At 44.4% G+C, this 20221-nt stretch overlaps 1 protein-coding gene across 4 annotated transcripts in view; it reads left to right on the forward strand.

The window, feature by feature from the left end:
- trmt2b (tRNA methyltransferase 2 homolog B) overlaps positions 1 to 16740 on the forward strand; it is a 37497-nt gene extending 20757 nt beyond the window's left edge. For all 4 annotated transcript variants that reach the window (XM_038775431.1, XM_038775428.1, XM_038775429.1 and 1 more), the window contains 6 exons: positions 1187 to 1281; positions 2778 to 2992; positions 4855 to 4956; positions 6713 to 6832; positions 11864 to 11963; positions 16017 to 16740. In XM_038775431.1, the coding sequence (XP_038631359.1) occupies positions 1187 to 1281; positions 2778 to 2992; positions 4855 to 4956; positions 6713 to 6832; positions 11864 to 11963; positions 16017 to 16143 (759 nt within the window). In that variant the 3' untranslated portion in view covers positions 16144 to 16740. The remainder of the gene's footprint in view (positions 1 to 1186; positions 1282 to 2777; positions 2993 to 4854; positions 4957 to 6712; positions 6833 to 11863; positions 11964 to 16016) is intronic.
- The last annotated feature ends 3481 nt before the right edge of the window (positions 16741 to 20221 follow it).

A 20221-nucleotide genomic window follows, 5' to 3' on the forward strand; every position in this document is an offset into this window, starting at 1 on the left:
TTTTACACCCACATGATAGGGCAGACCACCATCAGCTCTTAAAGACCATGTGAAAAACTCCTTCAGCACTGCATTGGAGTGTCAGCCTGTGCTCCAGTCTCTGAAGGTGGGGCTTGAATCTAGATGTTCTCACTAAGAGGCATGAGTGATACCACTGATCGATGCTGACCAGTGTGTGTCTCTGCCTCAAGCATTTCCAACTATACGGTAACATATTATAGAACATACAGTGCAGAAGGAGGCCATTCGGCCCATCGAGTCTGCACCGACCCATTTAAGACCTCACTTCCACCCTATTCCCGTAACCCAATAATCCCATCTAAACTAAGGGCAATTTATCATGGCCAATCCACCTAACCTGCACATCTTTGGACTGTGGGATGAAACCGGAGCACTCGGAGGAATACCTCGCAGACACGGGGAGAACGTGCAGACTCCATTCGGACAGTGACCCGGCGGGGAATCAAACCTGGGACTCTGGTGCTGTGAAGCCATAGTGCTATCCACTTGTGCTACCGTGCTGCCCAACTATTTCTGGAGTTGGGGTTGTTTGTACCATTTCTGATTGGATTGGATTTGTTTATTGTCACGTGTACCGAGGTACAGTGAAAAGTTTTTTTCTGCGAGCAGCTCAACAGATCATTTAGTACATGGGGAGAAAAGGGAATAAAAGAAAATACATAATAGGGCAACACAAGATATACAATGTAACTACAGAAGCACTAGCATCGGATGAAGCATACAGGGTGGAGTGTTAATGAGGTCAGTCCATCAGAGGGTAATTTAGGTTCAAATAGCCCCAGCACAACTTGTGAACTGATGGTGAATCAGGAAGGGGCATGTATTCCTCAAAGCATATTCTTGATTATATATAAAACTGTCAAAGGAGCAGCAAGCACATGGAAAGACGTCTTTTTTGCTCCTCTGCTATCTGGCGTACACTTGATCCAAACCCCTCTGAAATTGGTCATGATTTTCTTTTCTTTTAATGTGTCTGTATCCATGTGACCGACCAATTGAAAACAAAAGGATGAGCTAATGCCCTCTTTAGCTTATTTATGGAGCAGGTTTAGTCAAATTCAGTGAATGTGATGAACACAATACTTAGTTGTTCCATTGGGGAGGGAGTCGTAGATCAATGAGGATGATTTGTTCTTGTAGAATTTTATTTGTTTGATTTTTACAGGAGGAAATTCGCAAACATCAGAAATCACTGGTGGAGTACTTTACCACTGGACCGGGAGCTGCTTGTGAATTGACCTCCCTATACTTTCAAGAGAGGTACCTGTTCTTCTCCCTCAACCTTGCTGATGCTGATAAGCAACTTGTTCTCAGGTTTGACTTACGACTGGAGTTCCAACCCATCAGTGAGCAGTTTTTCTTGGTTCCTCATTCCATTTTGACGGCTGGCTGCAGTCATGTCACGAGTGCTGTCAGCCCCGCTCTGAGCAGACACCGGTCTATGAAACAGAGCAACCCGATGACTCGGAACAAATCTTGCTAGAATTGGTCACCAGAACAGCTGGTGTGGGAGATGGTGTCGTACTGAGCTAAAAGGGGTCACCCAACCATCCTAGCAAAATGATCGTGTAGTCAGAAGTTGGCTAAATATCTGTTTACGAATTAAACTGAAGTTTCCAAGGATAATAATAATAAGCTTTTATTGTCACAAGAATGAAGTTACTGTGTAAAGCCTCTAGTCGCCACATTCCGGTGCCTGTTCGGATAAGCTGGTACGGGAATTGAACCCGCGCTGCTGGCCATGTTCTGCATCACAAACCAGCTGCCTCGCCCACTGAACTAAACCAGCCCTTATGAGGGCAGATAGAACTGATCACACACTAAGAAGTTTGTAGTCAATGTCTTACTGACATGTAGATTACACTGGGCTGATCTGTAAATGTGGGTGTAAACTTAATTCTCTGCAGTTTGGCTCAATTGCCACTGGAGAGTGGGGAAAAGACTTCATTGAGTTTTATCGTCTGCAAGGTTCATCGATGGTAGCTGCCACCTCAGCGAACTAAGGTACAGTCAAGGATGGGATATCTTTTAAGTGCAGACCCTTTTAATGTGACAGTACAGACAACAGAAGGTGCTGCAGGCAACCTCCGGTCACTGTTGCTGCTCAGTAGCAGTGTGCCCAACCCTTAATATTCTTAACTTTCTGTACATTATTCACTTTTTTATCCCTTGGCTAAAAGATTGTTACATCAGTTATCATCCATACATGTACCCTATTAGTATTCTATTAGTCACCATTAGCCCAGCATTCCAAACAGTTGCAGTTTTGTGGTACCAGGGAGTGGAGGGGAGATGGTGAAGAGGCAGCAGTGGAGCCCAGGACAAAACATAAACTGCCTTGCATGTACAGAATAGGTAAACATACAGTTGCCAAACACATAGATGTATCTATAAATGGGCCAGGCCTACACTTTAATCTGCAAACTATGACGTTGGTACCAAGGCGATGTAACAACTATTTTGCAAATAGTAAAGCCCTGTAAACACCAGTGAGATAAGTGGCTTTTAGCGGTGTTAGATTGAAGAGAGATATTGACCTGGACACTGAATAGCACCATGGGACGATTCGAACCATCTGAGATGGCAGACAAGGCCTCAGTTTAATGCCTCATCTGAAAGACAGCATTGACGATAAACTGTTATCCCTGATCGGTAGAGAAATTAGTCTTGATCAGCTCCATACCTTTCTTAGCCCTGACCTTGCTTTTCTCTAATGTGGCGATTCTGTTTGTAATGGTGTGTGTTTTCACTGATAGCGCAATGACACGCTGCCTCCATGAGGAGTCACCCTATCAGCTCCTCTATGGCATTCCCTATATCTTCGAGGAAGTATTGGGCCTGACCTTTCGAATCTCTCCAGATGCCTTTTTCCAGGTGAATACTGAAGGAGCAGAGGTCCTTTATCAAACCGTTCGTGACCTGATCAGAGCAAGTGGTGACTATATAGTGCTCGATGTCTGTTGTGGTACAGGTATGTGAAATTATGCTGTGTCAAAAGTTTGAGATTTGGGGAAATGGATAGAACATAGAACATTACAGCGCTGTACAGGCCCTTCGGCCCTCGATGTTGCGCCGTCCTGTGAAACCCCTCTAAAGTCCCTCTACACTATTCCCTTATCGTCCATGTGCCTATCCAATGACCATTTGAATGCGTTTAGTGTTGGCGAGTCCACTACTGTTGCAGGCAGGGCATTCCACGCTCTTACTACTCTCTGTGTAAAGAACCTACCTCTGACACCTGTCCTATATCTATCTCCCCTCAATTTAAAGCTATGTCCCCTCGTGCTGGACATCACCATCCGAGGAAAAAGACTCTCAATGTCCACCCTGTCTAATCCTCTGATCATCTTGTATGCCTCAATTAAGTCACCTCTTAACCACCTTCTCTCTAACGAAAACAGCCTCAAGTCCTTCAGCCTTTCCTCATATGATCTTCCCTCCATACCAGGCAACATCCTTGTAAATCTCCTCTGTATCCTTTCCAATGCTTCCACACCCTTCCTATAATGTGGCGACCAGAACTGCATGCAATACTCCAAATGCGGCCGCACCAGAGTTTTGTACAACTGCTGTTTAGCACAGGGCTAAATTGCTGGCTTTGAAAGCAGACCAAGCAAGCCAGCAGCACAGTTCAATTCCCGTAACAGCCTCCCCGGACAGGCGCCCAAATGTGGCGACTAGGGGCTTTTCACAGTAACTTAATTTGAAGCCTACTCGTGACAATAAGCGATTTTCATTTTTCATTTCACATGACCTCATGGCTCTGAAACTCAATCCCTCTACCAATAAAAGCTAACACACCGTACGCCTTCTTAACAACCCTCTCAACCTGGGTGGCAACTTTCAGGGATCTATGTACATGGACACCGAGATCTCTCTGCTCATCCACACTACCAAAAATCTTACCATTAGCCCAGTACTCTGTCTTCCTGTTATTCCTTCCAAAATGAATCACCTCACACTTCTCTGCATTAAACTCCATTTGCCACCTGTCAGACCAGCTCTGCAGCTTATCTATGTCCCTCTGTAACTTGTAACATCCTTCTGCACTGCCCACAACTCCACTGACTTTAGTGTCATCTGCAGATTTACTTACCCATCCTTCTACAATAGTCATTGTGACATCCAGATCATTTATAAAAATGACAAACAGCAGCGGCCCCAAAACAGATCCTTGTGGTACACCATTAGTAACTGGACTCCAGTCTGAACATTTCCCATCAACCACCACCCTTTGTCTTCTTCCAGCTAGCTAATTTTTGATCCAAACTGCTAAATCACCCTGAATCCCATGCCTCTGTATTTTATGCAATAGCCTACCATGAGGAATCTTATCAAACGCTTTACTGAAATCCATATACACCACATCAACTGCTTTACCCTCATCCACCTGTTTGGTCACCTTCTCGAAGAATTCAATGAGGTTTGTGAGGCACGACCTACCCTTCACAAAACCATGTTGACTATCTCTAATCAAATTATTCCTTTCCAGATGATTATACATCCTATCTCTTATAAACCTTTCCAAGACTTTTCCCACAACAGGAGTAAGGATGGGAAGAGGCATTCAAGCTTTGTACGTGGCCCCAAGGCTGCATAGTTTGCAGAAAGACAAGGGACGAATTGAGTTATCAGGGTACAAATTATCGAGCAGAGCATTGATTTGTTTACTCAGCCTTCCGTCTAACTTGGTTTGAATCAGGTGTCTCAGGCAAAACTGCCAAAGCATTATCTTAACCTGGCATTGAGTGTTGTGCTGGAGGAGAAAATTAGTTATAAGATATTGAACATAGCTGGATCAATAATATCTGAATGCCTGGTTGTATTTTTCAGGAGCAGTTGGTTTGACAGTGTGCCAAGGAGCCGCCAGAGTGATCGGGATCGAGCTGATTGATCAGGCTGTGGAGGATGCCCAGTGCAATGCTGTGCTTAATGGTATGTTGCTGATGGGGCAGTGTCACCAAGCAGTACATGCAGTTCCTGTCATCTTGTATTGTCAATGATTTCAACACAAATGTGCTGAAATATGGGCTCTTCCAGTTGACTCCACCCAAAGTGCCATTCTTGATGCAGTAGTGCAGACAGTGGATATTGTCTGGCTGATCAAACATGGAGGGTGCAAACATTAAAACCAATCCTCACTTTCTCCTAACAGCTGTATGCGTGTGCTTTGTGACTTTGGATAATAATCAGGATTGCGGATAGCAAAGAACTTTCGCCCGACTGGGAGCGTGACGTGGGCGGTAAATGTTGGTTGAGGTCTCCCAGCAACCACTGCACCATGTGGGATCTACCCAAGTCCAGCGAGGCGGCATGACCAGAATCCCGCCAAAATGGCCGGGACCATGCTGCGCAGAAACCGACTTGAGTATACTAACCTGGATCTACCAGCCTCTCAGCATCTAATGGACTCCCAAGGGAGTCCCCAGCCGGGCACCATTCAGTACTATTCCACACAAAAGTAGACGAGGCGGAACAGCAGCCGGGTGTCTGCTGGGCCAATAGAGGCCTATAGGTGGCCAACGATAATGCTCCCCTGTCCCTCCCTCGAACGTGGGCACCTTGGCACTGCCCAAGTATCTCTAAGCCGACAGAAGCACTGCCACCATGGCAGTGCAAAGGGTCAGGGCCTGAGGGGGACCATGCCCATGAAAGGAGGGTGAAGGGGGGTTATGAAGAATGGAGGCGCAGGGTGGGTATGAAGGGGCCTCTGGAAGATTGGGGGCTGATGGGTGGGAGTTTTGCAAGGGGCATGGGAAGATCTGAAAAAGGGCAGCGGCACTTAGCGACCCTATAGCGGGGTGTCCTCATGCGGGGGTGTGGGGTACTGTGCATATGTGTGGGGGTGACATTAGTCAAGTTGGGGAGTGGGTGTACAAGCTCACTTAGTTCGAGGCACCCTTTCAAAATGGCGGCCCGATCTCTGAGGAGCCGGTCTGGCCAGTGAGTTCAGCTCCCCAGTGATAAATATAATTCTAAGTGTGGGCTAAACCGGTGTGAAACTCCCCAGGGCCTAAAAAGTGACTTGTGTGGTTAGATCGTGGTGGGGAGCTTGCCGACAAGAGCCGGCGGGAAGCTCCCAGCAGAACCCACCACAAATGACACTTAGAAACTTTACCGTTAGATCGCACCGACATGTTATCCAGTAAGCTGCCACCCTCCTGGGGATTTTAACCAGCTTTGTCCCTTTAAGAGCCTATTGTATTATATTACAACCCACCCCCTCCCGCCATATACTATATCTTCCCCTGAACACTATCCTTCTCTGATTTTCTCCTTTATGGTTCACTTTTCTATGTTTTTAAAATTCAAACTCCATTTAACTTCTGATCTTATCCAAACACCAGCAGAGAAACTGGGATTAGGTACTTTGCCTTCGGAAGGCAAAACTTTCGGAGGACAGCAGTCTCGGGCATTGTTTTGTAGACCACATTATCAGTCAACTGCTGGCAGGAGTGTTGGGTCTGATCCCTGCCCATCTTTGGCTGAAGTCAGCAAATGACTGAAGAGGGAATAGATGGGCTGAACAGCCCCTACAAATGTACAGTGGCCACTCTGAATCTATGCAGTGAGTTTGAAAGGCACGCTTCATCAGCCCTGACAGATTTGCCACTGTTCAACACTGGAGTCAGACATTACCCATAGCTGCAGTGAATGTTTATCTAAGTATTGTATGCTTTCCCTCTTGCAGGTATTGATAACTGTGAGTTCCTCAAGGGTAAAGCAGAGATTGTTTTACCAGAGTTGCTGCCGTCTTTGGAGGGTGCCAAGTTCCTTGTTGCTGTTGTGAACCCATCCCGGGCTGGACTGCGTAAGTGTCGGAACATTTTTGTTACAATGTCTGTTTCATTTATCGCCTCATTCGTGAAGCAAGCCAAAATTCAAGGTTGTTCCATTCCTGCTCTTTGGCAAGTGTTGTTAGTGCCATATGATAGCACAGTATGTCAGAGAGCTAGGTTCTAGCTCTGTGTGACACAGTGTTTCAAAGATCTTGTGCTGTGCACCAACACCTGTTTGGTAATAAAGATAAACTGGATTTGTGCAGAGGTACTACAATATCAGTACATGGACTTCAGCTTATTACATTTTTTATATCAATAACTTGGATGAGGGAACTGAATGTAACATATCCAAGTTTGCTGGCAATGCAAAGTTAGGTGGAAAAATATGTGGCAAACAGGATGCGAAAAGCTTTTATTTTCTTTAATAACCTTTGACGAGACACCTCACCAAATGCATTCCGAAGATCTAAGTATAGTACATCTACAGTGCACCTTTATCCACAGCACCTGTTACTTATTCTCCAAAGAACTCCCAATAAGTTGGTTGAACATGATTTCCCTTTCACAAAACCTTGTTCTCTCCACCTCGTTACCTTGAATTTATCTGTGGATGTTATAACATCTTTAATAGCTTCTCGAATTTTCCCAATTTGCTAATGAGCCTATATTTTCCTGATTTCTGTCCCCCTCTCTTTTTAAATAAAGGCGTCACATTAATTATTTTCCAATCTACTGGAACCTTCCCCAAATCTAGTGAATTTTGGAAAATTAAAAGTAGCATCACAAGCTACTTTTAGGACCTGTCAGAACCCAGGAATTTGTTGGCCCGCAATTCCAACAATTTGCTAAGTGCCACTTCCCTGGTGATTGTAATTTTCTTGTTCTGCCTTCCCTTCCAATTCCTGATTTACAGTTATTTCTGGGATGTCATTTGTATCCTCTATAGTGTAGACCAATGCAAAATATCTGTTCAGTTCATTGTCATCTCCTTATTTTAATTATGAACTCCCAGACTCACTTTCTACAGGGCCAACACAATTTGTTAACTCTTTTCTTTTTACCCATACTATCTGTCTTTGTTTCTAGCCAGCCTTTTTTTGCATTCTAATTTTTCCACCTTATCATCTTTTTGGATCATTTTTTGCTGTTTTTTTATATTCTGTCCAAACCTCTGGCCTGCCATCCATCTTTGCGCAATTATATGTTTTTTCTTTAAGTTTAATACTATCATGAACTTCGTAGTGAACTACGAATGGTGGATCCTCCCTTGGAATTTTTCTTGTTGTTTGGAATGTATCTATTCTGTGTATTCTGAAATATACCATTGAATCCCTACAGTGCAAAAGGAGGCCTTGTGGCCCATCGAGTTTGCACCAACCCTCCGAAAGAGCACCCTACCCAGGTCCACTCCCCATCCATCCCACCGCATCCCCGTGACACTACCTTATCCCTGTAACTCCACCTGGTGTATCTTTGGACACCAAGGAGCAATTTAGCATGACCATTTCTATTTGTACTATTAGTTCATCTATTTTGATTTGAATGTCACATGCATTGAGACACATGCTCTTACGTTTTGCCCTTTTATTATTTTTGTAACCTTTAACCTTATCTGTTGATTTACTTTAGATTTGTACTCACTGTTCCTTCCTGTCTTGGTCTGTTTATCATTTCCCATATTAATGCCTTTCTCTCTCCTGTCTTTATCTCCATATTTCGCTCCTCTTTGAAAACCATAGCTGCCCACGTTTGATCCTTTGCGAACATAAGAAATAAGAGCAGAAAGAGACCATTCGTTGCCATTCAATAAGAGCATGGCTGATCTGTCTGTGCTTCTAATTCCACATTCCCATTTATCAAGTCTAATATAACTTGGTCTCTGGTTGCTTCCAGAATGTGGTGCTCTAAGAAACAATCTCAAAACATTCTATGAACTCCTCATCAAATCTACTACTGCCAATCTGATTTTTGCAATTTATACATAGATTAAAATCACCTTATCACAAAAGCATTCCACGATCTCCTCATCCAAACTACTATACCAAATCACCTATGATTATTTCCATCCCTTTATTGCAAGCCCCCAATACTACTTCTGGTATACTTTGACCTGCTTTGTGGTTACTGTTGTGGGGTCTGTAGACCACGCCCACTAATGACTTCTTTCCCCTACTGCTCCTTATCTCCACCCAGATCAATTCTACATCCTGAACCAAGGTGAACTCTTGACTATTGCACCAATGCCATATTTGATTAACAGTGCGAACCGTTCACCTTTACCTAGCGTTCTGTTCTTCTTGAATATTGCTTGTCCCTCAATATTCAAGACCCAACCCTTGTTGCCCTGTGGCCACGTCTCTGTAATTTTTATCAGATCATATTTAATTACTTCCAAGTGCGCTATCAATTCATTAATTTTGTTATGAATGCCACACGCGTTCAGATGGACAGCTTTTCATTTGATTCTTTATTACATCTAGTCTTGACTGTTGGTGGTATTCTTGCCTCCATTATTTAGTTTAAAACCATCTCTACTTGTCCAGTTATAATTCACACCTCTTTAACCTGGAGTTACCTCTCTCTCTGCATCTTTGATGATTTGATTGCCTGCAGGTGCTCGCATTCCGGGGCATCTCTGACTGTGTCTATATAAACATTTCTGGAACAAGCCTTTCCATTCACCTGAAGAAGGAGCCGTGCTCCGAAAGCTCGTGTTTGAAACAAACCTGTTGGACTTTAACCTGGTGTTGTAAGACTTCTTACGAGGTTCATGAGAACACTGGTCGCGGTATGGTCCAGGTGTGGACTGTCTCAACGGTGTATTCCGCACTTTAGTATTGGTGCTAATGCCCTAAAACCCAGAAGCCACAAGTCTTTGAGTCACCTATTCATCTCTAACTTAATGCACCCTAGCCAATTTGCATGAGGCTTTGGTGATACTCCAGAGATTATAACCTCAGGTTCTGCTTTTTATTTAAATGCCTTGCGCCTCAACTCTCTATGTGGAACCTCTTTCCTAGTTTTACCTATGTTATTGATACCTACATGGACCATGGCAACTGGATCCCCCCCCCCCCCCCCCCCCCCCCCCTCTCCCATTGCAGCCATGAGCAGATGTTGAATCTGAACAGGTGCCACAGCTGTCTGCACTCTCGCTCTTTTCTACAGCTAAGTATCAATACTGTTCCCTTGCTATCATTACGTTGCTCACCCATCTTGCTGATCCCACACTCATCCAAACAAGCTGAGGGAACCTCGAGCCTATTGGACAATTGCAGAGGTTGACACTCCTGTCTTCTGGGTCCACTTGCCTGCCTCACTCACAGTCATCATCCTGTCCTCTTAGCACTGACTAAATGAGAAGACCTTAGCCTGAGTGATGTGACCACCTCCTGGTACAAACACCAGGTAACCCCTCACACCTCCAGAGTCACCACTGCATACCTAATTACAGCCTTGGCCCAAGCATAGAAAAAAGAGCCTCCAGAGCAGAAGGAAGGGTCAAGGCAGTATTTGACCTAGTGTGCCACTAATAAAAATTAAAGTAGGTGGGAATCGGTTGGAGTCATACCTAGCGCACAGGTTGTTGGAGACCAATCCTCTCCGCCCTGGAACATCACCACAGGAGTTCCTCAGGATAGTGTCCTCGGTCTAAACATCTTCAGCTACTTCATCAAGGACTTTTCCTCCAACATAACTTCTAGAAGTAGTTGGTTTTGCGTTGTTCAATATCATCCACAACTCATCAGATACTGAAGTAGTCTGTGTCCATATGCAGCAAGATCTGAATAATATACAGGCTTGAACTAGTAAGTGACAAGTAACACTTGTGCCACATAAGTGCCAGGCAATGACTATCTCCAACTAAAGAGAATCAAACCACCCGCCTTGAAATTCAGTGTCATTAATATTGCTGTATCCCTCACTGTCAACATCCTGGGAGTTACTATTGACCAGTAACTTCACTGGATCAGCCATATAAATACTGTGGCTACAGGAGCAAGTTAGAGGTTGGAAATTCTGCAGCTTTTAACACGCCTTCTGACTCCCCAAAGCCGGTCTATCATGTATGAGGTACATGTCAGAAGTGTGAAGGATACATCCCACTTGCCTGGATGCTCCAACAACACAAGAAGCTTGTCACCATTCAAGTCAAAGCAATATTTATCAGTATTTACTCCCTCCACCACCGATGCAAGTTACACTGCGGTAGTTCGACAAGGCTCCTTTAAAAGTAGCTTCCAAACCTGCTATCTTCCAATATCTTGAAGGACAATATGGGAACATTCTCCATGCCACACACAGCATCCTGACTTGGACCTATATTGCCATTCTTTCACTGTCGCTGGATCAAAATCCTGGACACTCTCCCTAATAGCACTGTAAATGTACCTACACCACTTGGAATGCAACGGTTCAATAAGGTAGGTAGGCACTGTTATGGCATAGTAGATGGTAAGTGCCAGGCTGCCCAAATCCCAAAGGGAAACTTGAATAAGCCACCACAACAATTTTGCAATTTGTGTATTATGAGGAGTTTCCTGAAACAAGTAACCTCAGACCAATTGTGATGATTTTATATATTAAAAACAGAAAAAATAGGAGCAGGAGGAGGCCATTCAAGCCCGCTCCGCCATTCATTATGATCCTGGCTGATTATCCAACTCAATAGCCTGATCCCGCTTTTCCCCATACCCTTTGATCTCCTTGTCTTTGATCCCCCAGTGCTATATCTAATTGCTTCTTGAAACCATACATCTTTTGGATTCATGTTGTCCTGCGGTAAAGAATTCCACAGGCTTACCACTCTCTGGGTGAAGAAATTTCTCCTCATCTCACTCTCCTAATTTATAGCTGTTCAAATCATAGTTTGCCACCTTGTGATATCAAGTGAAGTGGGAGTCTCCTTTCAATACGGAACTCTCATTTAAGGGATGGAGTGTGAAGAATGACCAGCTTAACAGGAAAGTGACTGAATAGTTTTAGGCTTCCTGAATGAGCAGGTGAATGCGTTAAATTATTAAACTCTGCGTGATGGAGCACATATTTTTTTTTTCCAGATTACAGGGTAGTGCGAGCAATTCGTAACTGTGAGCAGATCCGGAGGCTTGTGTACATCTCCTGCAAGCCGGAGGGTGAAGCAATGAGAAACTTTGTTGAGTAAGTAAACTTCGAAAATACTCAGGAAGCTATTTTACTGCTGGTCATCCCCACAAATTCCCATTATGTTCAGTACACTTGGAAAATGGTCAGAGTACCTCATCATCTGGACCAAGTGAGCTTAAAATGATAGAGCTCCTTAGTTACTGTACCTTAGCTAGCACTGGTATATGGACAACAGAAATCAGGTTACAGTACATGATTGGAGAACTTTAACTTAGTTAACGTTTACTACTGGGGAATTGTGCCCCAGATAAAGTTCACTGTCGGAGAACTGTGTCCAGATAGAGTTCGCTGTCGGGGAACTGTACCCCAGCGAGAGTTCACTGTCGGAGAGCTGTGCCCCAGTGAGAGTTCACTGTCGGGGAACTGTACTCCAGTGAGAGTTCACTGTCGGAGAGCTGTGCCCCAGTGAGAATTCACTGTCGGAGAACTGTGTCCCGATAGAGTTCACTGTCGGAGAGCTGTGCCCCAGTGAGAATTCACTGTCGGAGAACTGTGTCCCGATAGAGTTCACTGTCGGAGAGCTGTGCCCCAGTGAGAATTCACTGTCGGAGAACTGTGTCCCGATAGAGTTCGCTGTCGGAGAGCTGTACCCCAGCGAGAGTTCACTGTCGGAGAGCTGTGCCCCAGTGAGAGTTCACTGTCGGAGAGCTGTACACCAGTAAGAGTTCTCTTTCGGAGGACTGTGCCCCAGCGAGAGTTCACTGTCGGGGAACTGTGCCCCAGTGAGACTTCACTGTCGGAGAGCTGTGCACCAGTGAGAGTTCACTGTCGGAGAACTGTACCCCAGTGAGACTTCACTGTCGGAGAACTGTGCCCCAATGAGAGTTCACTGTCGGAGAACTGTGCCCCAGTGAGAGTTCACTGTCGGAGAGCTGTGCCCCAGTGAGAATTCACTGTCGGAGAACTGTGCCCCAGTGAGAGTTCAAAGTCGCTGAACTGTGCCCCAGTGAGAGTTCAAAGTCGCTGAACTGTGCCCCAGTGAGAGTTCAAAGTCGGAGAACTGTACCGCTTTGAGAGTTCACTGTCGGAGAACTGTGCCGCAGATAGAGTTCGCTGACTGAGAACTGTACCCCAGTGAGAGTTCACTGTCAGAGAACTGAAATGAATGAAAATGAAAATCGCTTATTGTCACAAGTAGGCTTCAAATGAAGTTACTGTGAAAAGCCCCTAGTCGCCACATTCCGGAGCCTGTTCAGGCAGGCTGGTACGGGAATTGAACCGTGCTGCTGTCCTGCCTTGGTCTGCTTTAAAAGCCAGCTCTTTAGCCCTGTGCTAAACCAGCCCCTCACTGTGCCCCAGTGAGAGTTCATTGACGGAGAAGTGTATCCCAGATAGAGTTCACTGTTGGAGAACTGTACCCCAGATAGAGTTCACTGTCGGAGAACTGTACCCCAATGAGAGTTCACTGTCGGAGAACTGTGCCCCAGTTAAAGTCTACACCTTCAGATATGATGCAGAGGAAATGAGGGGGAAATAATCAGCCAATTTGAGTGAATGAGTAGAATCCTGGGTTAGTATTAGTGTCGTTCAGCTGAATGAATCAGCTTTCTCACACTAAGCTGAAGAATAAAAATTCTCTGAACCCATAACCTAGCTCTGCTGATAATCTCAGCCTTGGCAGCAACTATAAGGGGCTTGCTGTCCTTGTTTAATTGTCCTCCAGCAGCCTTTGCTGTAAAGTGCTTATACAGAGTAAACTGGGCTCCTGTTGGCTGTGATTACATTTAACCCCCTGACCTCAGGCCATCATAGATTATCATAGAATTTACAGTGCAGAAGGAGGCCATTCGGCCCATTGCGCCTGCACCGGCTCCCGGAAAGAGCACCCGACCCAAGGTCAACACCTCCACCCTATCCCCATAACCCAGTAACCCCACCCAACACTAAGGGCAATTTTGAACACTAAGGGCAATTCATCATGGCCAATCCATCTAACCTGCACATCTTTGGACTGTGGGAGGAAACCGGAGCACCCGGAGGGAACCCACGCACATATGGGGAGGATGTGCAGACTCCGCACAGTGACCCAAGTTGGAATTAAACCTGGGACCCTGGAGCTGTGAAGCAATTGTGCTATTCACAATGCTACCGTGCTGCCCACTTGTGCACATGTTGAACTTCAAACTCTTGGGATAAAAATGAATGAATAGGAGGTACTAGGAAGGCTGTCAGCGCTTAAAATGGGTAAGCTGCCTGGTTCAGATGGCAAGTATTCAAGGTTCCTGAGAGATGTGAGGATAGAAGTTGCAGAGGTACTGGCCACAATCCTCTGATATAGGATAGATGCCAGAGGACCAGAAAATTGCAAATGTAAACAAGCTTGTTCAAAAAAGAAAGTTGGGTTAAACCTGGCAATTACAGGCCAGTTAGTTTAATATGCGTTGGTAGGGAATTGTAACAATAATCCAGGCTAAAATTACAGCCATTTGGGGGGGGGGGGGGGGGGGGGGGGGGGGGGGATGACCGGTAAAGGAAAACCATCATGAATTTATTAGGGGCAAATTGTGTTTGATTAACTTGATTCCATTTTTTTGATGAGTTGAGAGAGGACGAATGAAGGTAGTGCAGTTGATGTTGCATATATGGACTTCCCAAAAGAATTTGAACAAGTACCACATATTAAACTTGTTAGCAAGATTGAAGCTCACATGGTAAAAGTAGCCATAAGGGGAAAAGAGAACCGAGAGCGACAGTGATGGGCAGGAGGGAAGCATGCAGTGGTATTTCCCAGGGTTCCCGTCAACTGCTGTTTTTGATATATGTTAATGATTTGGATTTGGGGATAAAGAACTCTGTTTTGGAGTTTACAGATGGCACATAATTTGGAAGCGAAGTAAGCAGTGAGGGAGATAGCAGTAGTTTTCAAGAGGATATGGACTGACTGGTTGGTTGAGTGGACACTTAGTAGCAGGTGGAATTCAATGCAGCAAAGTGTGACTTGATGCAACTTGTTAAGAACGAGGAGAGATGGTACATGTTTAATGGTACAATTTTAAAGTGGCGGTAAGAAGAGAGATTTTTGGGCGGGGAGGTGGGGGGGGGGGGTTGTGGACAGATCCATGAAGGTGACGGGACAGATTAACAAAGCAGCCCATTAAGCTGATGGGATCCTGAGTTTTATTAATAGACCCACAAGAGTTAAGAAACCAGCAGGTTTCAATAAACCCACATAAATGCTAGTCCAGCCCCAGTTAAGAGTATTCAATTCTGGGCCAGACACTTTAGGAAATATGTGAAGAGAGGGTACAGAAGAAATCACTATAATGATTTCGGGGATGAGGAATTGCAGTTACCTGGATAAACTGGAAAAGCCTGAGTTATTCTGTTTTGTCAAGACCAGAAAAGATTAAAAGGAGATTTGCGAGCTGAGTAAAAAAAAGTCTTGAAGGAATTAAATAGAATAAATAATGAAAATCTGTTTCCAGAGGCTAAATGGTCAGTAACTTTAGGGCACAGCTCTAAAGTGATTAGCAAATAATGTAAACCTATAAGCCTACTTGTGACACTAATAAAGATTAATATTATTATTATAAAAGAATTGAGATATTGAGACAAAATTGTTTTATGCAACTTGTGGATAGGATTTGAAATACATTGCCTGATTAGGGTAATGAATACAGATTCGACGTTCGCCAGGAAAATATAATAGATAAATTGGAGAGAAATTTGTGGGGAATGTGCAGGGGCTGTGGCTACTCAATGGCTCTTCAAAAGAGCTTCCCCAGACTCAAGGCTGAATGGATTATTTCTGTGCTGTGCTGCTCTGTGATTGCACAAGAATTCTGCGGCTCAGGAGGAGCAGGGAAGGTGAGAAAAATTATTAAATGTACCAGTGGGAAACAAATTTGTTCATCAATTGAAATCATAAACTGCCCTCAAACAAACCTAGCCTATTTGAATGATTCCATATTTTGTGTCAGCAGAAGTGGTCATACGCAAAACAGTCACGCTATTTCAGAGATACAGTCGTCAAAATTCAGCCGATAAGAACATAGTCACAGTCAAACGCCCGCCCTCTTGAGTTCTAACAGTTTTTGTTTCTTTCAGATTGTGCTGCCTGCCTGATCAGCAGAAGAAGCTGTTTGGTGACCCCTTCACTCCAACGCTAGCTGTGCCCGTCGACATGTTCCCGCACACCCCTCACTGCGAACTAGTGCTGCTATTTGAGAGATAGGTCAGCAATCGTCCCTTGAGTGGAGAGATTGTTTGCAGCAACCATTACTATCCACAACGCAGCATTGTTACTGAAGTTAAATTGCTGATCACACATAACTGCACACAGAATCTACTGTGTCAGATGTGAGAAATGTTCATATTTTAAAGTTTGTATTTTGTAATTTTGCTGTGATTACAAAGGGAGAGAATCACTGATTTTTGCAGGGGCAGTGTAACTTTTTGTAACAGGACACAAGAATGGTCGGCTTTAGGATTGCAGGTGGCAGAGTTAATGTGAGGGGCCAGGTTTGGAAATTGCTTCTGGAACACCATGCTGGACAGACAGGGTTCAATTTGCTCTTAAATGACCCTCTCTCTAAAAGACTTTGTATCAAAATAAGCAAGTGGAAACCCTTGTTAACATTATTCACTGGTGGTATTTTATATATATATGAGTTTGATTAATTGGAATATATATATATATATATATATCTACATCTTATAGCGACGCAGGGTTAGAAAACAAGTAAAATGTTAAAACTATTAAATGTAAGCTATTCCTTTGTTGCTATTGTGTTTAATCCTGTGTTGAAATTAAAGTTTATTTTCCTATAAACGCTGTCCACTGGTCAGTGTTATCACTCCGTAGGTGATATGCCTACGGGCTATATCGCAGGTGGATCACATCAACAACTGAAAGCATCTCCCTGTCATAATATCGACTCATGTATATAATGAGATGCAGACAGGCAGTGATTGACACGCAGGATGACCAATGAACACACAACTCAGAACAAACAATCACCAGACAGGACACCACCACTATAAAGCCCACAGGGCATTAAGACTCTCCCTCTCTCAGGACCCAGCTACTGAGACAGCCAGAATGCACAAGTTAGTGGGCACTATGACCATGCGGTAGCTAGTAAGTCTGGTCAAGCCAGTAAGAGGTCATCAGTTGGATTAGAAGAGTGTCAACCCACAGCTGAACATGTACAGCAGTCCATAGTTAAATAAAACAGTGTTGAATCATCTCCTGTGTCAGACGTTTGTTTCTAGCTTCCCTGCATCCAGTTGCAGTCAACGTTGAAGCAACCTGCCTAACACATCACTCCCCACACTCACTGACTTTAGGTAGCGGGACAGACAAACCATGCGGTCTCCAGACCAAGGTCATGTGACCTGTGACTCCCATATAAGGGGAGGCACATCCAGCCATCTTGAGAAGAAGATTGGGAGGGTAATAAATCATACATGAGAATGGTCAGTGCTAGGTGCGAGTTCCAGAGTAGTAGTTAGCAGACTCCATGATGACGTGCTCTGTATCAGATTGCTATCTTACCGCACGAGACTCGATAAAAGATTCTGGTTTGGACAAGTCACAGTGTTTGGTGGATTCCTTCGTAAAGTACAAAGGACCAAACACAACAGTTGTCTGTCAGTTTATAGGGAATGACTCCGAAAACGGCTCTTTCAGAGGCTGAGTTTCCTGGGCTGTGGTAGAAATAACCTGGGGTGATTTATAAAAGATGGTTAAAACAAAACATTTGGAATTGGCAGGCAAGTTGCAGTCAAATTTATCTGCAGGAGCGAGGAAGGTAGAGATAATTGAAGCAATTACTCAGCATTTAAAGAGGTGCCAGAAACACAGCCTGGGCCGTGGCAAGAATCAGTGGAATTAGCTAAAAGTCAATTACAAATAAAACGGTCAGAAACGCAGCAAAAAGAAAAAGAGCTTTTCAAAAGGACATAAAAATGTGGAAACTTGATGTGGAAGTAGAAAGATTAGCAAGGGAAGGGAGAGAGAAAATATAAACCGAAAAGTTGGAGTTAAAGAGAAGTTGAGGAAAGTCAAGAGGAAGGAATAACTGTTGCCGCTCCAAATTCTAGTGGGGATATGTTTAAATGTGTTCAAGTACTGCCAAGGTTTGACGAGAAACATGCAGAAGCCTTTTTTAAAAATCTCTTTTGAGAAAGTAACTAAACAATTGAATTGACCAAAAAGCCGTGTGGATATTGAACAAAAAACAGTACAAAACAGGCCCTTTGGCCCTCCAAGCTTGCGCCAATGATGTGTCCTATCTAGACCAACCGCCTGTATCCTTCTATACCCTGTCTGTTCATGTGCCTATCCAGATAGGTCTTAAAGGTCGCTAACAATTGCCTCAACTACCTCACTTGGCAGTGCATTCCAGCCAACCACCACCCTCGGTGTAAAAAACTTACCCCGCACATCTCCACTGAACCTTTCCCCCCCCTCACCTTGAACTTGTGCCCCATTGTAATTTCCACCCTAGGAAAAATCCTCCACTGTTCACCCTATCTATACCCCTAATATAATTTTATAAACTACTATCGGGTCACCCCTCAACCTCCATCTCTCTAGGGAGAGCAAACCCAGTTTATTCAATGTCTCCTCATAGGTAACACCCTCCATACCAGGCAACATCCTGGTAAACCTTTTCTGTAAACCTCTTCAAAGCCTCCACGCCCTTCTGGTCGTGTGGTGACCAGAATTGGACAGATGTTCCAAATGTGGCCGAACCAACGTTCTATATAATTGTAACATAATTTTTGAAACCCTGTCCTATGAAGGAAAGCATGCCATATGCTTTCTTTACCACCATTTCCACCCGTGCTGCCATTTTTAAGGATCTGTGGACCTGCACGCCCAGATGTCTGTGTCTCTATGCTCCTGATGGTTCTGCCATTTATTTTATAGCTCCCACCTGAATTGGATCTACCAAAATGCATCACCTCGCATTTGTCTGGGTTAAATTTCATCTGCCATTTCTCTGCCCAATTTTGCAGCCTATCTATATCCTATTGTATTCTCTGACAATCTTCATCACTATCCACAACTCGTGCAATCTTAGTATCCCTGTTGGTTCATCAAACGTAGCAGGTAGAGCGAGTGAAGTGTTTGCATCATTGTCAGAGGAGTTGTCTAGGGATTATGATGAGGTGAGAAAAGTCATGTTAGGTGCATACGAACTAGTGCCAAAAGCCTATAGACAAAAGTTTAGAAATATGAGGAAAGAGCCAGGTCAGACATCTATAGAACTTGAAAGAATCAAACAAAATAATTTTGGTAGGTGGATCATAACATTAAGAATAGACCAAATGTATGAAACTCTTAGGGAAATGATTATTCAAGAGGAATTTAAAGATTCACTTCCCATAGTAGTGAGAACTCATGGAAGAGCAAAGGACAGCACGATGGCACAGTAGTATGCACTGCTGCCTCACAAAGCCAGGAACACGAGTTCAATTCCCGCCTTAGGTGACTGTGTGGGGTTTGCACGTTCTCCCCGTGTCTGCGTGGATTTCCTCTGGGTGCTCACGTTTAATCCCAATGTCCAAAGATGTGCAGGTTAGGTGGATTGGGCATGAACTTTTGGCAGTAACATTTCCTCACAATTTTCCAAAGTTAGATGTTGGTTCTGATGTGGACCCATAACAGTCTGCAAAATGGAGCATGGTCTGCAATGGACTGCAGCGATCCACCTCAACCTTCTCAAGGGCAATTAGGGAAGGCATCAAGGAGCTCTAGCAAAACTGGAGTCAATGGGAATTAGCGGGAAATCTCCCCACTGGTTGGTGCCATACCTGGCACAAAGGAAGGTTGAGGTGGCTGGAGTGCAATCATTTCAGCTCCAGGATATCACTGCAGGTGTTCCTCAGGATAGTGTCCTAGGCACAAGCATCTTCAGCTGCTTCATCAATGGCCTGCCTTCCATCATGTCAGAAGTGGGGATGTTGGCGGATAACTACACAATGGTCAGCAGCATTCTCAGATAATAGACAGTCCATGTCCAAATGGAGCAAGACCTAGACAATATCCAGGCTGGGCTGACAAGTGGCAAGTTACATTTGTGCCACACAGATGCCAGGCAATGAGCATCTCCTACAATGGCATTACCATCACTGAGTCCCCCACAATCTACATCCTGGGGGTTACCATTGATCAGAAGAAAGTGAACTGGACTAGCCATATTAATACCAGAGCAAGTCAAAGGCTAGGAATCCTAAGTACCAGCGAGTAACTTATCTCCTGACGCTGCTGCCCCCCCCCCCCCCCCCCCCCCCCCCCCACC

This window comes from Scyliorhinus canicula, chromosome 17 (assembly GCF_902713615.1).
Source record: "Scyliorhinus canicula chromosome 17, sScyCan1.1, whole genome shotgun sequence".
NCBI classification, from domain to species: Eukaryota; Metazoa; Chordata; class Chondrichthyes; order Carcharhiniformes; family Scyliorhinidae; genus Scyliorhinus; species Scyliorhinus canicula.